We start from the raw sequence: 14,579 nt of genomic DNA, 5'->3' as shown, positions 1-14,579 counted from the left end.
GGGGGGGGAGATGATGCGGAGCATCCCACGTTCATCCCCATGTACACTCCGACCACTCTCCAAGCCCCAAGAGGACATATGACGAGACCTCGACCATACGCCATTGGGCACAAGGTGAACTCCCTCCTCTTCGAACCGTCACTTTCCACATGTGAGACATGGCTACTACCTCATGCATGGACCTTGCATACACTCAGGTACAACCGAGACAACCATGGAGGATCCAAGGACCAAGGCCAAGCATGGAAGAGGAGAAGGGAGAAGAAGCAGGGACGAGCTTCTGGAAAGCCCGGAACTTCCGGCCTCAGCCCGGAACTTCCGCCCCCGGACCTTCCGGCCTGCCCGGAACCTCCGGCCCCCGGAGTCCAGACCAGCCCCGAGCGCGCCAACTCTCTGGATAGCCCGGAACCCGGCCGAAACCTGCCCGGAACTTCCGGAGCCCGGAACTTCCGGCCCCGCCCGAAACTTCCGGCCTGCCTGCGTGCAAAGACTCAGGCCGAAGCCCATGTACCCCCTTTCCCACTTACCCCTTCGTGGCTTAGACTATAAATAGACCACCCCCTCCTCCTAGTTAGAGTTAGCGTTGATTTAGCTCAAGTTAGAGATAGAGCTTCGCTCATCCATCGGATCTCCTCCTCGTGAGAGACCGCGGCCTCTTCGGAGAAGATCCTATCGGATTCAAGACCCCCTCGTGGGAAGATCCCCTTGTGGATTCAAGACCTCCTCACGGAGAAGATCGGTTACCTTTGTATCCTTACCTTTGTTGACTTTGGATCTCGTGTATCTCTTTGTGTTCTTTGATCTAGCACTTGTGTGACCGATTCCTTGTTGGTTGAGTGTTTTCCCTCGTTCCTCCCCGTGATTTCCTCGTGTTCTTCCGCTCGTTCTTCGTGTCTCCCCGTAGGATCCACTCCAAACGTGAAAGATCGGCACCTAGGGTTCCGCCCTACATCAATTGTGCTGTTGTTGCTGTCCATAATTGGGGTATGGGTGTCTGGCAGCCAGCTCGGCTGGATTTTCCTTGGTGGTGGGATCAGGCACAACAGTGGTCACCAGGCCATGGACTTTAGGTGCTGCTTGGTCGATGCTGCCTTGTCCAGGTGTAATCCCCGCATCTTTGTGGACTGGTAGGTTTTCAGGAGGACCCGGAGGGCCTTCAGTCAGTAGGCGTTTGCCCAGATTCGGTTGGTTTGAGAAGAAACCATCCAAACTCGACTAAACTTTGGAAAAACTGCTTTGCAAAACAGCAAAATTTTGATTGACCGAGTGGGTGAACTCGATGAATTCTTGGCGATCTGCAGCTCGCTGTTGTTGGAGTGTTTGCACATCTAACTGGAGGGACTTGAGCTCGAGGAGATCCGTGTCCGCAGAGTTAGAGTTGAGAGCCATGATTCCGTCAGGGTTTATGAAAGCAGGAAGCTTTCGCACCGAACAGAATAAAGAACACAAACAGGGGGGGCGAGGGAGGGATTTTACAACCACAAGCGGCAACCGGACCTGCGCTTCCTGTTTCTTCCACCGTCGAACACCGCCGCCTGTGCCCACCGCCAATAATGCACCGGAGAGGATGGGTGTGTGAGATTTTACCGCTGCAAAGAAGTTCTGAAGCAACCACTACCCAAACCAGGCCTGCACTCGAGCAATCTACCGCCGCCTGCGCCACCCGTTGCCGCGCCGCCACCGGGATCTAGGAATGGAGCAAGCTCCTAAACTCCCCCAAATCCACTACGCCGCCGAGAACCGTATGCTCTGATTACCAATTGTTAAGCTCTAACTAACTGACGAACACAAACACATGGAATTTCAGAGGAATTCTTGCTTGATTTCAGAGGAAACTCATTAGGGTTCTTACAAGAAAAGGAAAGTAGGCCAACCACTCCAGTGGCGGCCAGGGTTACAACCCAAGTTTACATTCGATGCCTCTCCCGATGGGATCTGAGGTCTTTATAAAGAGGAAAAGTTCACTGAAGATAAAAGCAGCCTGACAGCGACATGAACAGGTACAGTAAGTGCGTGCGCTACAGTGATTTGATCATAGCCGGCAGATGGAGATCGGACGATGCTCAGACGACGGCTTAAGTGACTCTGCGTACCCCTTTGTGACTACACTCCAGCCATGCGATGAGGATCTGAAGGTCTACGGCTGTTGTCGGACAATGAACAAGTACATGAGATTCAGAGAGCATAGGAGGGCCTGACATGTATCTGAAATACAGGGATTCGCAAGTGACATACACAATATATCTTAAGGCTATGGATGAACCTGGAACCCATCAATAGAGAATCTGCCGCCTGCAGCCTGTAGCTTTCTCCAAATGCTGCTCCTCTCTTGATCTTCGCACGTATCATGTAGTAGTTTCAAGAATGAGTACTAGATCTTTGTTTGTATATGTCTTTATTTCTCCATATCATACTTTTTGCTTTTAGAAGATTACCAATTTTAAGTTGTATTGTACCCTTCATACGGAGCCTTGGCGCGATGGTAAAGCTGCTGCCTTGTGACCATGAGGTCACGCGTTCAAGTCCTGGAAACAGCCTCTTGCAGAAATGTAGGGAAAGGCTGCGTACAATAGACCCAAAGTGGTTGGACCCTTCCCCGTACCCTGCGCAAGCAAGCGGGAGCTACATGCACTGGGCTGCCATTTATTGTACCCTTCATAGATATTTAACGTGCTTTTGCACATACTAATTACCAGTATATTCTAGAGCTGGAAGTATGGGACGAGCCCTATGAGGTTTAATCTGTCTCTTCTATAGCTTTTAAGGAAATGGCTTTTGTCCATTTATAGAGAAGAATTGCTGTAGCCAAATGTTGGTCGACTACAAGTGTGGTGTTGTAACCTTCCTGAAGGCACCGCCTTGGAGCCCACGGTTCGTCGTATGCGGCTTCATCTCTTCGCGGTGGCGTGTTCGCGGTTGAAGCCCCCGGTTGCTCTTGTAGTGCTAGGGGTGGTGTCGTTGCGCTCAGCGCCTATGTATCCTGCCTTGGGGGTGTGTGTGTGTTGTGCTGGCGTGCGTTTGTACCGGGTTGTTGTTGATCGTTGCTTTATATATAATAAAGCGGGGCGAAAGCCTTTTTTCGTAAATAAACTTAAATATACCTGCTATCAAGTTACCCAGAGGTCCATCTGGTATTTCCAATCTTGCCCCTTCGTTCGCAACAGAGTAAACAACCTAAAATTACACAACACTTTGTGTGAGTTGATTTACATCTGGTGACGAGGTGCACGGGATATACAAAGTATGTTGGTTACCTGAACTGGCGGCTTTCCTGCCCAGGGCCTACTCAGAGTGCAAAGCTCCCACATGATAACTCCAAGGCTAAAGATATCACACTTTTCTGTAAATGGTTCGTTACGAATAAGCTCAGGAGCCATCCACTCTGGAGTGCCTGCAGATGAGTTGTCACTCATTGCAGAATTCGACAATAACCGAGAGAGCCCAAAATCACATAACTTGACTGTCCAGTGCTTGTTAACAAGGCAATTCGCACTCTTTAGATCACGATGAACTATCTTCAGACGGTGCATACACATAAGACCCCTTGTACAAACAAATAATCAGATGAAGAATTTACAGTACTAGAAGGAGATGTATCAGGTACTCCAGAAAACCAAATGCTAGCGATAAACAAGTGTATCTGCTCACCTGCAGATATCACGGAGCATTTTTAGCCTCCTTCGCCAACTGATCTTACTTTTCTGGCCACTTGTGTGAATCAAATAGTACAAGGAACCCATTTCCATATATTCAGTGACTAGGGATAAGTGAGGAGGCTTCATACATGCACCAAGGAACAATATGACTGCAGTCCAGCACAACATAATCATTGTCAGAAGACCTTGAATTACATCAGGTCTTGCATGAATAGAAAATAACACTTTCAAACAGTCAGACCAGTAAGATCAGCACAGAAAATGAAACCAAAACTGCAAACAAACAAATTGAAACTGCTATAAGGTGATTGTACAGGAAATACCATTGGGATGTCGGAGACGGCTGAAAATAAGAAAAAGGAAATAATAAGAGAACAGAACTGCTAGAATAACAGAAATTGCAGCAAAGCTATATGAAAACCTAAGTATAGAGATCTCATTGCAGAAATCTTCCATATTCTCCATTGTTAAATCTTGCTCCAGAAATACTTTTATAGCTACATCTGTTCCATTCCAGATACCACGGAAAACTTCCCCAAAAAAACCTAAAAGGATAAACATGAGCATTAGCTTTAAATAATAGAAACGGCTCTAGAGAAATTCAGTTTCAAGAACATCTATTACATTCAAAACATCCCGTTTGTCTAGCAAGTTCATAAAAGTTACTCGAATATAGCCTGATTTCTAGAATATAGCCCGATGGATGAGACATAGTACTTGCCTATTCCAACACGAGTGCCAACAGCAATCTCTGAGAACCCAATATGCCATTCTTCAAAAGGCAATAATGGCTTGTTCAGAAATGGTGAAGATTGCAATGCTTTATTCCAAGTGGACATCAGATCTTCTGCTGTAAGGAAGTCAGCTGGCTCTCTAAGATTAGAACCATGGTTACCTAACCGATGCGGTGATGAAGGTAATGACAATGCCTTCTGAGTAATAATGTGCCTTCTTGAACCCTCCTGAACATTTGGTTCTCTTACTGACACCTCATCATCGTTGAGGTCACCTACTGATTCCTCCTATATATAACAAGGATCCAATTGCAATTGTCAACCACCAAACTTAGTAATTTAGAGCCGCTCCGACAAACTATCAAGTGTACTACAGAGTGAAAAGAGAACATGTTCTTGAAAAGAAGCAGATTGTGCTGAGATCACTGAAATTTTAGTAAAAGATGAGTCAACAATTAAAAGAACAAAAGCATACTTTTCTCTGTGAATCATTTGAATGTCCTGGACTACCATCATTATGTGCCCTTGAATGGCGATTTTTCCTCATGCTTTCACTCATTTCTTTAACTGCCCTGAAGACAAGCAAAACAATATATTATGTCAACCCAGAGATCAAAATTCTGAAAAGATGAAGTTGCGTAGAAATCCTTAAATTTGCAAGAGTGCAAATAAGTTCAGGAACTTCAAAACTACACAGCACAAGCAAACCCTACTAAAAAGTTGGCTAACAAAGGTTTGGTGTGGTCATATTGGCAAAGTAATACACTAGACATAGCGTGAACAAAGGAAGCATAGGCGTGCCTAAAATTTGGCAATCATCCATTGAGAACCAAATTGTTGCTCATGGTCAAAAGACGGTATTGTGGATTTGGGCACGAACCAAATATATCAACCTAAAACTAAACTTGCATCAGTCATTCAAATAGGTTCAACTGTTGCTTTGCATGCCTGACTAAGAATCTACACACCAGCCATGTCATTCTCCTCCTCTTTTTCCCTCTTCCTCTCCTAACTGGTCTTCTCTGCCTTAGATGTTTTTATTAGTTGCATACACTTTTCATGTATTATCCCGCTGTGTAAGCATCACCCAAGGGCTGATAAAGCTGACAAAGGTGACCCACATCTTGAAGACCGTACAGAAACCCACAGCCTCAGAATAAAACTGAGGCAAGACACCAGCACAGAGGACAGCCACATACCATGCATCATCATCAAACCACTAAGTATAGTATAGGCGTCAGCTCATCATGATTAAGAGTAGAGCCACATCTTGAAGGCCGTAGAGAAACCCACAACATCAGAATAAAACCGAGGCAAGACACCAGCGCAGAGGACAGCCACAGACCGTGCAGCATCATCAAACCACTAAGTATAGTGTAGGCGTCAGCTCATCATGATAAGAGTAGAGCCACCTGGTAGTCAGACACCTTCTAATCATAGGCAGCAACCATAGCATCATCAGCAACATTGGAAGCCTCACAGCTGCTGGATCAGCACCTGGGACAAGAACCGGTGGTGAAGACTCCACATAGGCAACATGGCACAGCGGACAAGAGATCTTGCTACAGATGACACCCCAAAGACAAAGGCCGGTCCTCCACGAAATCCCTTTACCAGGCCATTGCCCCCTCCCCTGCCCCAGCGGCCCTTGAGATGATCTGGGCTATCCGTGTGCCCCTCAAGATCAGGATCTTCATGTGGCAATGGATCCGCGGCCAGCTTCCCTCCAGCGTGGAGGTGTTAAAACGGCATGGCCTGGGCGATGGGATTTGCCCCCTATGTGGGACAGAGGAAACCTCGAATCACATCTTCTTCTCGTGCGTCTCCGCCCAGTTCCTCTGGGGCTGCCTCCGTGAGGTTGTCAGCGGCAGTCGGTGTAACACCAACTTCCCTGACCTCCTCACCGAGGTCCAGGCTTCCACCCCGTCGAGCCGCCACTTAGGTGGCTGCTCATTGCGGTCCTTGCTTGGACGCTTTGGACCGTGCGTAATAAGCTTGTCATCCAGCGAGTCCCTCTTCGACGTGCCACTGACGTTGTATTCAAAATGTGTGGTTATTTGCAGCTCTGGCGGCCGCTTAGCCGTCACCAGGACCGGGACGCCATCAACACCATCATTGCCAACCTCCGCGCGATGGCTCTCCGCTTGGCGCCGCCGCTTCCTCCTCCACCACCTGAGCCGGATTAGCACCGTGCGTAATAAGCTTGTCATCCAGCGAGTCCCTGTTCGACGTGCCACTGACGTTGTATTCAAAATGTGTGGTTATTTGCAGCTCTGGCGGCCGCTTAGCCGTCACCAGGACCGGGACGCCATCAACACCATCATTGCCGACCTCCGCGCGATGGCTCTCCGCTTGGCGCCGCCGCTTCCTCCTCCACCACCTGAGCCGGATTAGCTTCTTAGCTGCTGTTGCGGTTTATCCGCCTTTGTTTTCTTTTTCAGGACTTGTTGAGCTGTGCCCTCAGCAGAACCCTCTTGTACTCTATGTTGTGCGACTTTCTGTGTGTGTGTGTGGGTGAACTTATGTGTTACTTTGTGGCTGTGGTGGTTTGCTTTATTTATAAAGCGGGGCGAAAGCCTTTTTCGGCAAAGACCACAAATGTAAATACACATGTCAGTGACAAAGTCGGTGTAACACCGTCAAACATCACTAGGGAGCCAGTGCCAGTCCTGACATATTGGGCGCCCGGGGCAAAGACAATAAGGCGGGCCTTTTTTACAAGAACTCTTAATATATTTTCCATTTGTATGGTTGTCGTGAACTTTAAAAAGCATAATATAACAAACAAAAATTAATAATAGGTAAACCCGGTACTCAGAGTTTTGACAATCTCTCTCCTTCAAAGTAAGAGCCATAATTTTTTAAATATAGACTCAAGCAGCGGACGGGGACGAGGAGCACTCGGGTCTGCACCCCTCTGAAATCTGCACGTCCATTATTGTCTCGGGATGAATACAGTTAATGAAGTTTACTTTTGCCTCCAACCAATACGAGAAGTATACAACGTAGTAAGAACAATGAATCACATTTATTTCGGCCCCACAACTCTGTCATGTCCCATGCGAGGAAGCTCAGGCTGAGATGGGTTGGAGTAAAAGTTCGTGGCCATCAAGTGGGAACAGGTCAAGGGACGTCGACCACGCAGGCCACAAGCATGAAGCCCACGACCTCGATGCAGCACCGCTGGCTGTAGGCACGGTTGCTGAGGCAGAGCGTGTCCATGCCGAGCTCGACGTCGACGGGGACAACCGGGACGCGGACGACGTACACGCATCTGGTGGCTGCAGGAATGAAGACCATGGTGCCGGCGACCTGGGAAGACGCGGTGCCATGCCAAGCTCGACGGCGACCATTGAATGTAGTACCGCTGGCAGCAGAAATGAAGGCCATGGTGCCGGCGACCTAGGAAGACGCGGTGTCGCTGGCCGCTGTCATGCAGGACACGACAAGCTAGAACGGCGATTGCATTTCTCGCTGGTCGCGGGACACAAGACTTGGTGTCAGCGGCTAGGGCAGACGTCGTGTCATTGGCCGTGTCCGCACGGGACGCGGCAAGCTCGGACGGCTACCTCGTTCGTCCTCAACGTTGCTCCCCGTCGGTGACATAGTCTTCCTTGTTCCTCCTAGCTTTTTTTCCCACGTCCAAGTCGCCGAAGGAGAAGACCATGAGTGAAAAGAAGAAACAGAAAAGTGGAGAGAAGAACATGAGCAATGTCAGTTGATGGTAGGGGAGAATGGGCGTCCAGGGGAAGATGGCTTTGTGAAGAGGAGCAGCAGCGTGGGTGCATTGATTAGGTTTTTGGGCGCTGGTGGTTGAGGTCTGTGGTGGTTGAGGTCTGAGCTCACTGACAACGTCAGTCCGAAAAGGATATCGAATACAAGCCTATATTATGTGACATACATGGTTCATAATCTCCTAATAAAGACTGTCTAATATAATGGTGTGAATCCCGAGGCAAATGAATGGGGCAGATTCCAGTGGGTGTGGTCACGGTGTGCTCCAATGCAATTTCACTCAAGTAGCAAGCTATTATCTCTTATTCATATTACAATATTGTGGATATGGCGGTTATTTCTTGATGCTATTACATTTATTTTCCCAATATCTCTTATTTCTCATTTTGACCAAACATGCATCAAAGAAAAAAGGTGAATTATACACAAGACACGAACTACTATTGGAGAAGTAAATATGTCGTATGTGGGCCCATGTTCCAGTCTGGCCCATAAGGCCCAAGCCCATTCACTAACCTAGTAGAAGAGACGTTGTCTCGTCATGGGCGCCGCTTCACACTAGATCGAGCAGCCGCCAGGTGCTTTCCTCTCTCAACTAAATGGTATCAGAGAGCGAGGTTGAGGGAGGAAGGCGACGGCGGTAGGTCACCGGCGAGGTCCAGTGGGGAAATCGGCAGCGAGCTGCGTGGTGGAGACAAGCGGCTGCCTGCGAGCTGCGCACGCGCACGAGGCGGAGGTGCTGCTGCTGGGTGAGCGAATGGGACCGGGAGAGGCGGCTGAGCTGAGGAAGAGGGGCGGTGAAGTTGGCTGCTGGTGCCTCAGTTGCTGATTCTGCTGCTGCTGAGCTTGGTGCTGCTGCGCAGGTAGGAGAAGAGGTGGTGCTGGAGGCGGAGAGGAGCTGCGCGTGGAGGTGGTTGCTGCTACATGTGCTGATTGAAGAACAGATTGGGACCAGACTGTCCGGCGAGTTGGACAGACTATCCGGTGGTCTGCTCGTCGATCTGGAAGGCACTCTCGTACGACCAGACTGTCCGGTTGGGGCTGTGGTTCTGGAGGCGGCAAGGTGCTGCTGCTGTGTCTTCTGCTACTGAGAGTTGCTGCTGTTTTGCTTCTGCTGCTGCTGATTGGAGAAAGGGGAGGTGATCATGGAGGCTGAACTTCTGCTGTAGAGAAACTTGAGCAGCTCATGACTGCGAAAGCTGCCGATGAGTTACCTCCTGCAAGTGGCGCCATTGTTGTGCCCCACGTGGATCAGGTGTTCAAGCTTGAGCTCTGCGCAGGTAGGAGAAGAGGTGGTGCTGGAGGCGGAGAGGAGCTGCGCGTGGAGGTGGTTGCTGCTACGTGTGCTGATTGAAGAACAGATTGGGACCAGATTGTCCGGCGAGTTGGACCAGACTATCCGGTGGTCTCCTCGTCAATCTGGAAGGCACTCTCGTACGACCAGACTGTCCGGTAGGGGCTGTGGTTCTGGAGGCAGCAAGGTGCTTCTGCTGTGTCTTCTGCTACTGAGAGTTGCTGCTGTTTTGCTTCTGCTGCTGCTGATTGGAGAAAGGGGAGGTGATCATGGAGGCTGAACTTACTTCTGCTGTAGAGAAACTTTAGCAGCTCATGACTGCGAAAGCTGTCGAGGAGTTACCTCCTGCAAGTGGCGCCATTGTTGTGCCCCGCGTGGATCAGGTGTTCAAGCTTGAGCTCATGCCCAATGATGTCAAGTTGAATAGCGTGGGCAGCTACCAAGGCGGGCCTTGTTGATCTTGAAGACAAAGGGACTGACGGGATATGTTCTTGGAACGGTGGAAGAACCGGCTGACAAGGAGAGCTCAGAATGGAAGAAATGGAGCGTCACTGACTCCCTGATACTGGCCTGGATGTTGAACCCCCTGATTCCAGCCATTGCACTGTCTGTTGAGGCATTGCCGAATGCTTTTGCTGTGTGGAACATGTTGTCCATGAGGTATTCCGGTAAGGGAAACCCGATGCTAATGTCTCAAATTGAAGACAAGATCCATGATGTTCGTCAAGGTGATAGACTGGTGTATGTGAATGAGCTGCAGCACCTTTGGGCAGATCTGGATCAGAGTGATCCACTTGAACTTCCACATGCAAAGTCCATGGAGATTGCCAGGAAGCGGGTCGAGCACAGGCGTGTGATGCAGTTTCTAAAAGGCCTAGATCAAACTTTTGAGAGTAGGCATGCTGCGCTGCTATATCAGCCGACGCTTGTGTCCCATGATGAGGCCATTGTTGTGATGTCCCGAGAAGAGGTACGCCTACAGTCGAGAAGAAGAGATGGAAATGAATCTGCTTACAGGATGGCTAATTAGCAAGGTGTGAATCAACCTTGCTCTGATATCAAGACGATGTAGGGCAAAACCCTAGTTCATGATGTTTTCACACCTGGAGGCGAGGAAGAAGCAAATCAAGAGAAGAACACAAGATGAACACTCAATTGACAAAGATCCAATAGCGAAAAAGGCTTTCGCCCCGCTTTATATATAAAGCACCGAACCACAAGCATCCAGTACAACCACACGCCACGCCACCGCAACACACGCACACACCCAAGACAGGATACATAGGCGCTGAGCGCAGCAACACCACTCCTAGCACTACCGCCCCGAATAAATGAAGCTACATATGACAAGGCGGCGCCTTCAGGAAGGATACGACGCCGGAGCGCCGCCACCCGCCCGATCCAAGGATCAGAGTTTCCCCCGGAGCCGCATGACGGGCAATGAGAGCCTCGACGACGCCTTCAAGAAGGGAACGATCTTCGCCGCCGCCGGTCCGTCCGAAGATAGAGCAGGTTTTCACCTCGGCCCACAATCACCACCACCGAACGCCACACCCCGGCAACCACGCCGCCCACACGACCATGATGACCGGGCAGCACCAAGGCACGGGCTTTGTCCAAGAGCACCGCACAACCACCACCACCAGGGCCGCCACCCCAGCATCCAAGACCTCGACACCACCTCACCCGTGACCCGCCGCTACCCCAACCGAAGAGACGAGTGGAAAGGTCCCGCCTTTCGCACCCCTGGACGAACCCCAGCGCCGAGACCCAATAGGCCGGCCAAAACTGGCCTCCATCGCCCGTCCTGCAGCCCCGAGCGCGAGACGAGCTCAGTCCTGATGTCGGGCGCAAGACGAGCTCCGTCCAGCTGCCGGGCGCGAGACGAGCTTTGTCCTGTTGCCGGGCGCGAGACGAGCTCCGTCCTGCTGCCGGGCGCGAGACGAGCTCCATCCTGCAGCTCCGGGCATGAGACGAGCGAAGGACCGCAGCTGGGAGAGGGCCAGCCACTGGACCGAAGTAACGCCCGGGCGACGAGTAGATGGAGCTACGGTCGAAGCGGTCCGACCGCAAACGAGCCGACGCCGGAGATAGCCGGCCGTCGCTGCGGGCAGATCCGCCAAACCACCATGTAACCGCCGCACCCTCGGGAGACCACCACCATGAGCCGGACCTCCACGCGCCACCGCCCACGGCCGGAGCCACGGCTACACCAGGCCGCAGCCCCACCCGCACCGTCCACCCAGATCCCACCGCCAGATCTGAGTCGGACGCGCTGCCACCCGCCCTGCGGCCGCGCAGCAGCCACCCCAGCCACCCATGGGGCAGGAGGGAGACCTCCAGGAGCGGGAGGAGAAGCCACCGGCGGCCACCGAGCCATCCGTCGCCACCGCCGCCCGAATCGGGCCCGGACCAAACCAAATCGGGCCGCCACGGCCGCGACAGGCACCGCCACCACGCAGCCCACCGCGCCGAGCCACACGTCCGCGACGCCGCCGCCAGACGCCCTCCACCGCGCCGACACGCCCCGCGCCCGCGCATCGCCACCGTTGAAGCAACGCGGCCCGCGCCGGCCGTCTCCAAAGGGGGGGTGAGAAACCCCACCGCCGCTGACGCCGACCGGGCTTTGCCCGGCGGCGCGAGCCGGCGGCGGCGAGGGGAGGGAGAGGGGAAGGAGGACGCCCCGGCGCCGGCGCTAGGAAGATCCCCCCGGTCGCTCGCGGGAGCGACGCGGGAGGGGGAGCGATTTCCACCTGCTTTCGACAAAGACCCAATCACGCATGTGCTAAATCCATACACACACAAGAGGGATACAAAGGTCCAAATCCAACACAAGAAGGTAAAGAGGAACTAGTTCATCCCAATCCTTAGAGGAATTGAGGGCTTGATATCCAAGAGGATCTTCCCTAGAAGGGGTCTTGAATCCACTAGGGGATCTTCTTACATGGAGGAGGCCTTGATCTCCATGGGAGAGGGTAGTGGATGAGCAAAGCTCTATCTCAAATCTGAGCTAATCCTTTGCTGACCCTAGTTCGTCCAAGTGAGGGGGTATATATAGTCTAGGGAGAGAGAGGGGGATACATGGGTGTAAACCTGAGTGGCTGCGCACAGTCAGGTATCGGACGTTCGGTGGCTCGCGCGGATCCGAACGTCCGGAGGCTATATATCCCCCACGTATCCCCCTCTCTCTCCCTAGGCTATATATACCCCTTCACTTGGACGAACTAGGGTCAACAAAGGATTCGCTCAGATTTGAGATAGAGCGTTGCTCATTCACTACCCTCTCCCATGGAGATCAAGGCCTCCATGTGAGAAGATCCCCTAGTGGATTCAAGACCCCTTCTAGGGAAGATCCTCTTGGATATCAAGCCCATAATTCCTCTAAGGATTGGGATGAACTAGTTCCTCTTTGCCTTCTTGTGTTGGATTTGGACCTTTGTATCCCTCGTGTGTATGTGGATTTAGCACATGAGTGATTGGATCTTTGTCAATTGAGTGTTCATCTTGTTTTATTCTCTTGATTTGATCCTTTCCTCACCTCCAAGTGTGAAAAGATCATGAACTAGGGTTTTTCCCTACATCAGCAGGTGTTGTGGGAGATTCTCAAACGGCGGCGGTGACTACAATCAAACGGAGTAGGGCAGCGGCGTAATGAGACCTTGCTGGCTTACGGCGTATCCATCAATGGCAGGATGGGAGAGATGTATACCGTAGTATATAGTTTGATGGATCGAAGGCGGAGTTGTGGACCACGGACTTGAGGAAACAAGTGGAGCGGCGTACAATGCAGTGGATTGCCTAGTAAATCAACGTGAACTTTGCATACTGTTTAGGATAAACATTCATCGATTGTGGTTGCGATCTGACAACTGGCCCAGCTTGACCCCACATCATTCCTGGCCCTCGATCTGGGTCGATCGACCCTGACCCCGGCTCAGGGAATGGACCTTCGACCCCCAAACTAGGCTACTATGGGGAAAACTAGAGTGATAGGTATATCAAGAAAAGGCAAGAAGGAAATATCCTCCACGGAGGCCAAAGGAGAGGATCGACGTAGATAAAGGATGGGACTCATCGAAAGTCACATCCCGAGAAATCTGCATCCGACGGCCAATAGAATCCCAACACCGGGAGCCCTTGTGCTCATCACTCTAACCTAAGATGACAAAGTCAACAGTCAGTTTGTTGCATTCACGAGGTTAAATATGGTAAAATACTTGGCCATCGATAAAGTGAACCCGTGTAATCATGTACCTAGTTTGCTTCCTTTTTTCATATTTTATTGTTGTCCAAAAAGGAAAAAAATCTTATACTGTACTGCCTATTTAGAAGTTAACCAAGTATTTTACTCAAGTTGATCTTTTGAGGAAAATATAAATATCAAGGTTATCACTAAACTTGGCGCAACTCTTCTTATTTAGCGGGTTAAGTCCTTTTCACAAACCTCGCAAAGTCATCACCAATTTCAGGGGATGTACTCATACTTTTTGGACGTCCTCTCCGTGCACTTGACGTTGATGCACCATCTGACCTAACATCAAATAAGACACAATTAATTAGGCCAAAAATAAGATAATACTGCAGCATTAGCAACAATGTTAACTGCAATATTGTTAATCACTAATGGCTTGTAAATATGAGCTGGCTTCCAAAGTTAAGTACAGATTAACAAAGCATAGAAGTGCAGATTAGTTTTGCGTAGATTATATATATATATATATATATATATATATATATCAAACAAAAAGAGAATCATGTGTAACAAGATCTTTTATGCCCTAAAGCACGACCCCAATGAACCAACTACAACTTGATTGCACGTACAACCTTAACATGCTGAAAAAAATCCAGGAACTTATTCTCAAAATAAGAAGGAAGTCCAAGAAACCAGTCAGCACCAATTCCCACTATTAAACCCAAAAATACAGGGCAATATGCCAATTGAAAGTCAATCACAAAGGTTAAACAAAGAATCAATTAGAAAAGTCAGATCCACCCAGTTAGCAGTGAGAACCAGCTTTGGGAGGAAGCATGGATCAAACAGAACTACTGTACACTGAAGGCGCTCGGCGTCACCCTTGATGACACCTGGCGGGGTTGTAGCAGGAGATGTGGCGACCACGGACGATCTCAAGGATAACGATACCGGCGACAGAGATG

General features: G+C 50.4%; 1 protein-coding gene across 6 annotated transcripts in view; it reads right to left on the bottom strand.

The window, feature by feature from the left end:
- LOC119323349 (serine/threonine-protein kinase EDR1-like) overlaps positions 1 to 14,579 on the bottom strand; it is a 73,269-nt gene that overhangs the window by 29,839 nt on the left and 28,851 nt on the right. For 4 of the 6 annotated variants that reach the window (XR_005156272.1, XM_037596988.1, XM_037596986.1 and 1 more), the window contains exons 9-16: positions 13,864 to 13,945; positions 4,866 to 4,962; positions 4,378 to 4,678; positions 4,078 to 4,201; positions 3,980 to 3,999; positions 3,649 to 3,805; positions 3,255 to 3,543; positions 3,102 to 3,174 (exon numbers count right to left, since the gene is read on the bottom strand). Coding sequence is in view for 5 of the 6 variants with exons in the window: in XM_037596988.1 (XP_037452885.1) it covers positions 3,102 to 3,174; positions 3,255 to 3,543; positions 3,649 to 3,805; positions 3,980 to 3,999; positions 4,078 to 4,201; positions 4,378 to 4,678; positions 4,866 to 4,962; positions 13,864 to 13,945 (1,143 nt within the window). In the remaining variant the exon portion in view is untranslated. Of the gene's footprint in view, positions 1 to 3,101; positions 3,175 to 3,254; positions 3,544 to 3,648; positions 3,806 to 3,979; positions 4,000 to 4,077; positions 4,202 to 4,377; positions 4,679 to 4,865; positions 4,963 to 13,863; positions 13,951 to 14,579 lie in introns of all 6 variants that reach the window. The other 2 variants (XM_037596990.1, XM_037596987.1) reach the window with 1 other exon arrangement.

This window comes from Triticum dicoccoides, chromosome 6B (assembly GCF_002162155.2).
Source record: "Triticum dicoccoides isolate Atlit2015 ecotype Zavitan chromosome 6B, WEW_v2.0, whole genome shotgun sequence".
In the NCBI taxonomy this organism is placed as follows: domain Eukaryota; kingdom Viridiplantae; phylum Streptophyta; class Magnoliopsida; order Poales; family Poaceae; genus Triticum; species Triticum dicoccoides.
This window is presented reverse-complemented; position numbering and strand designations above follow the sequence as displayed.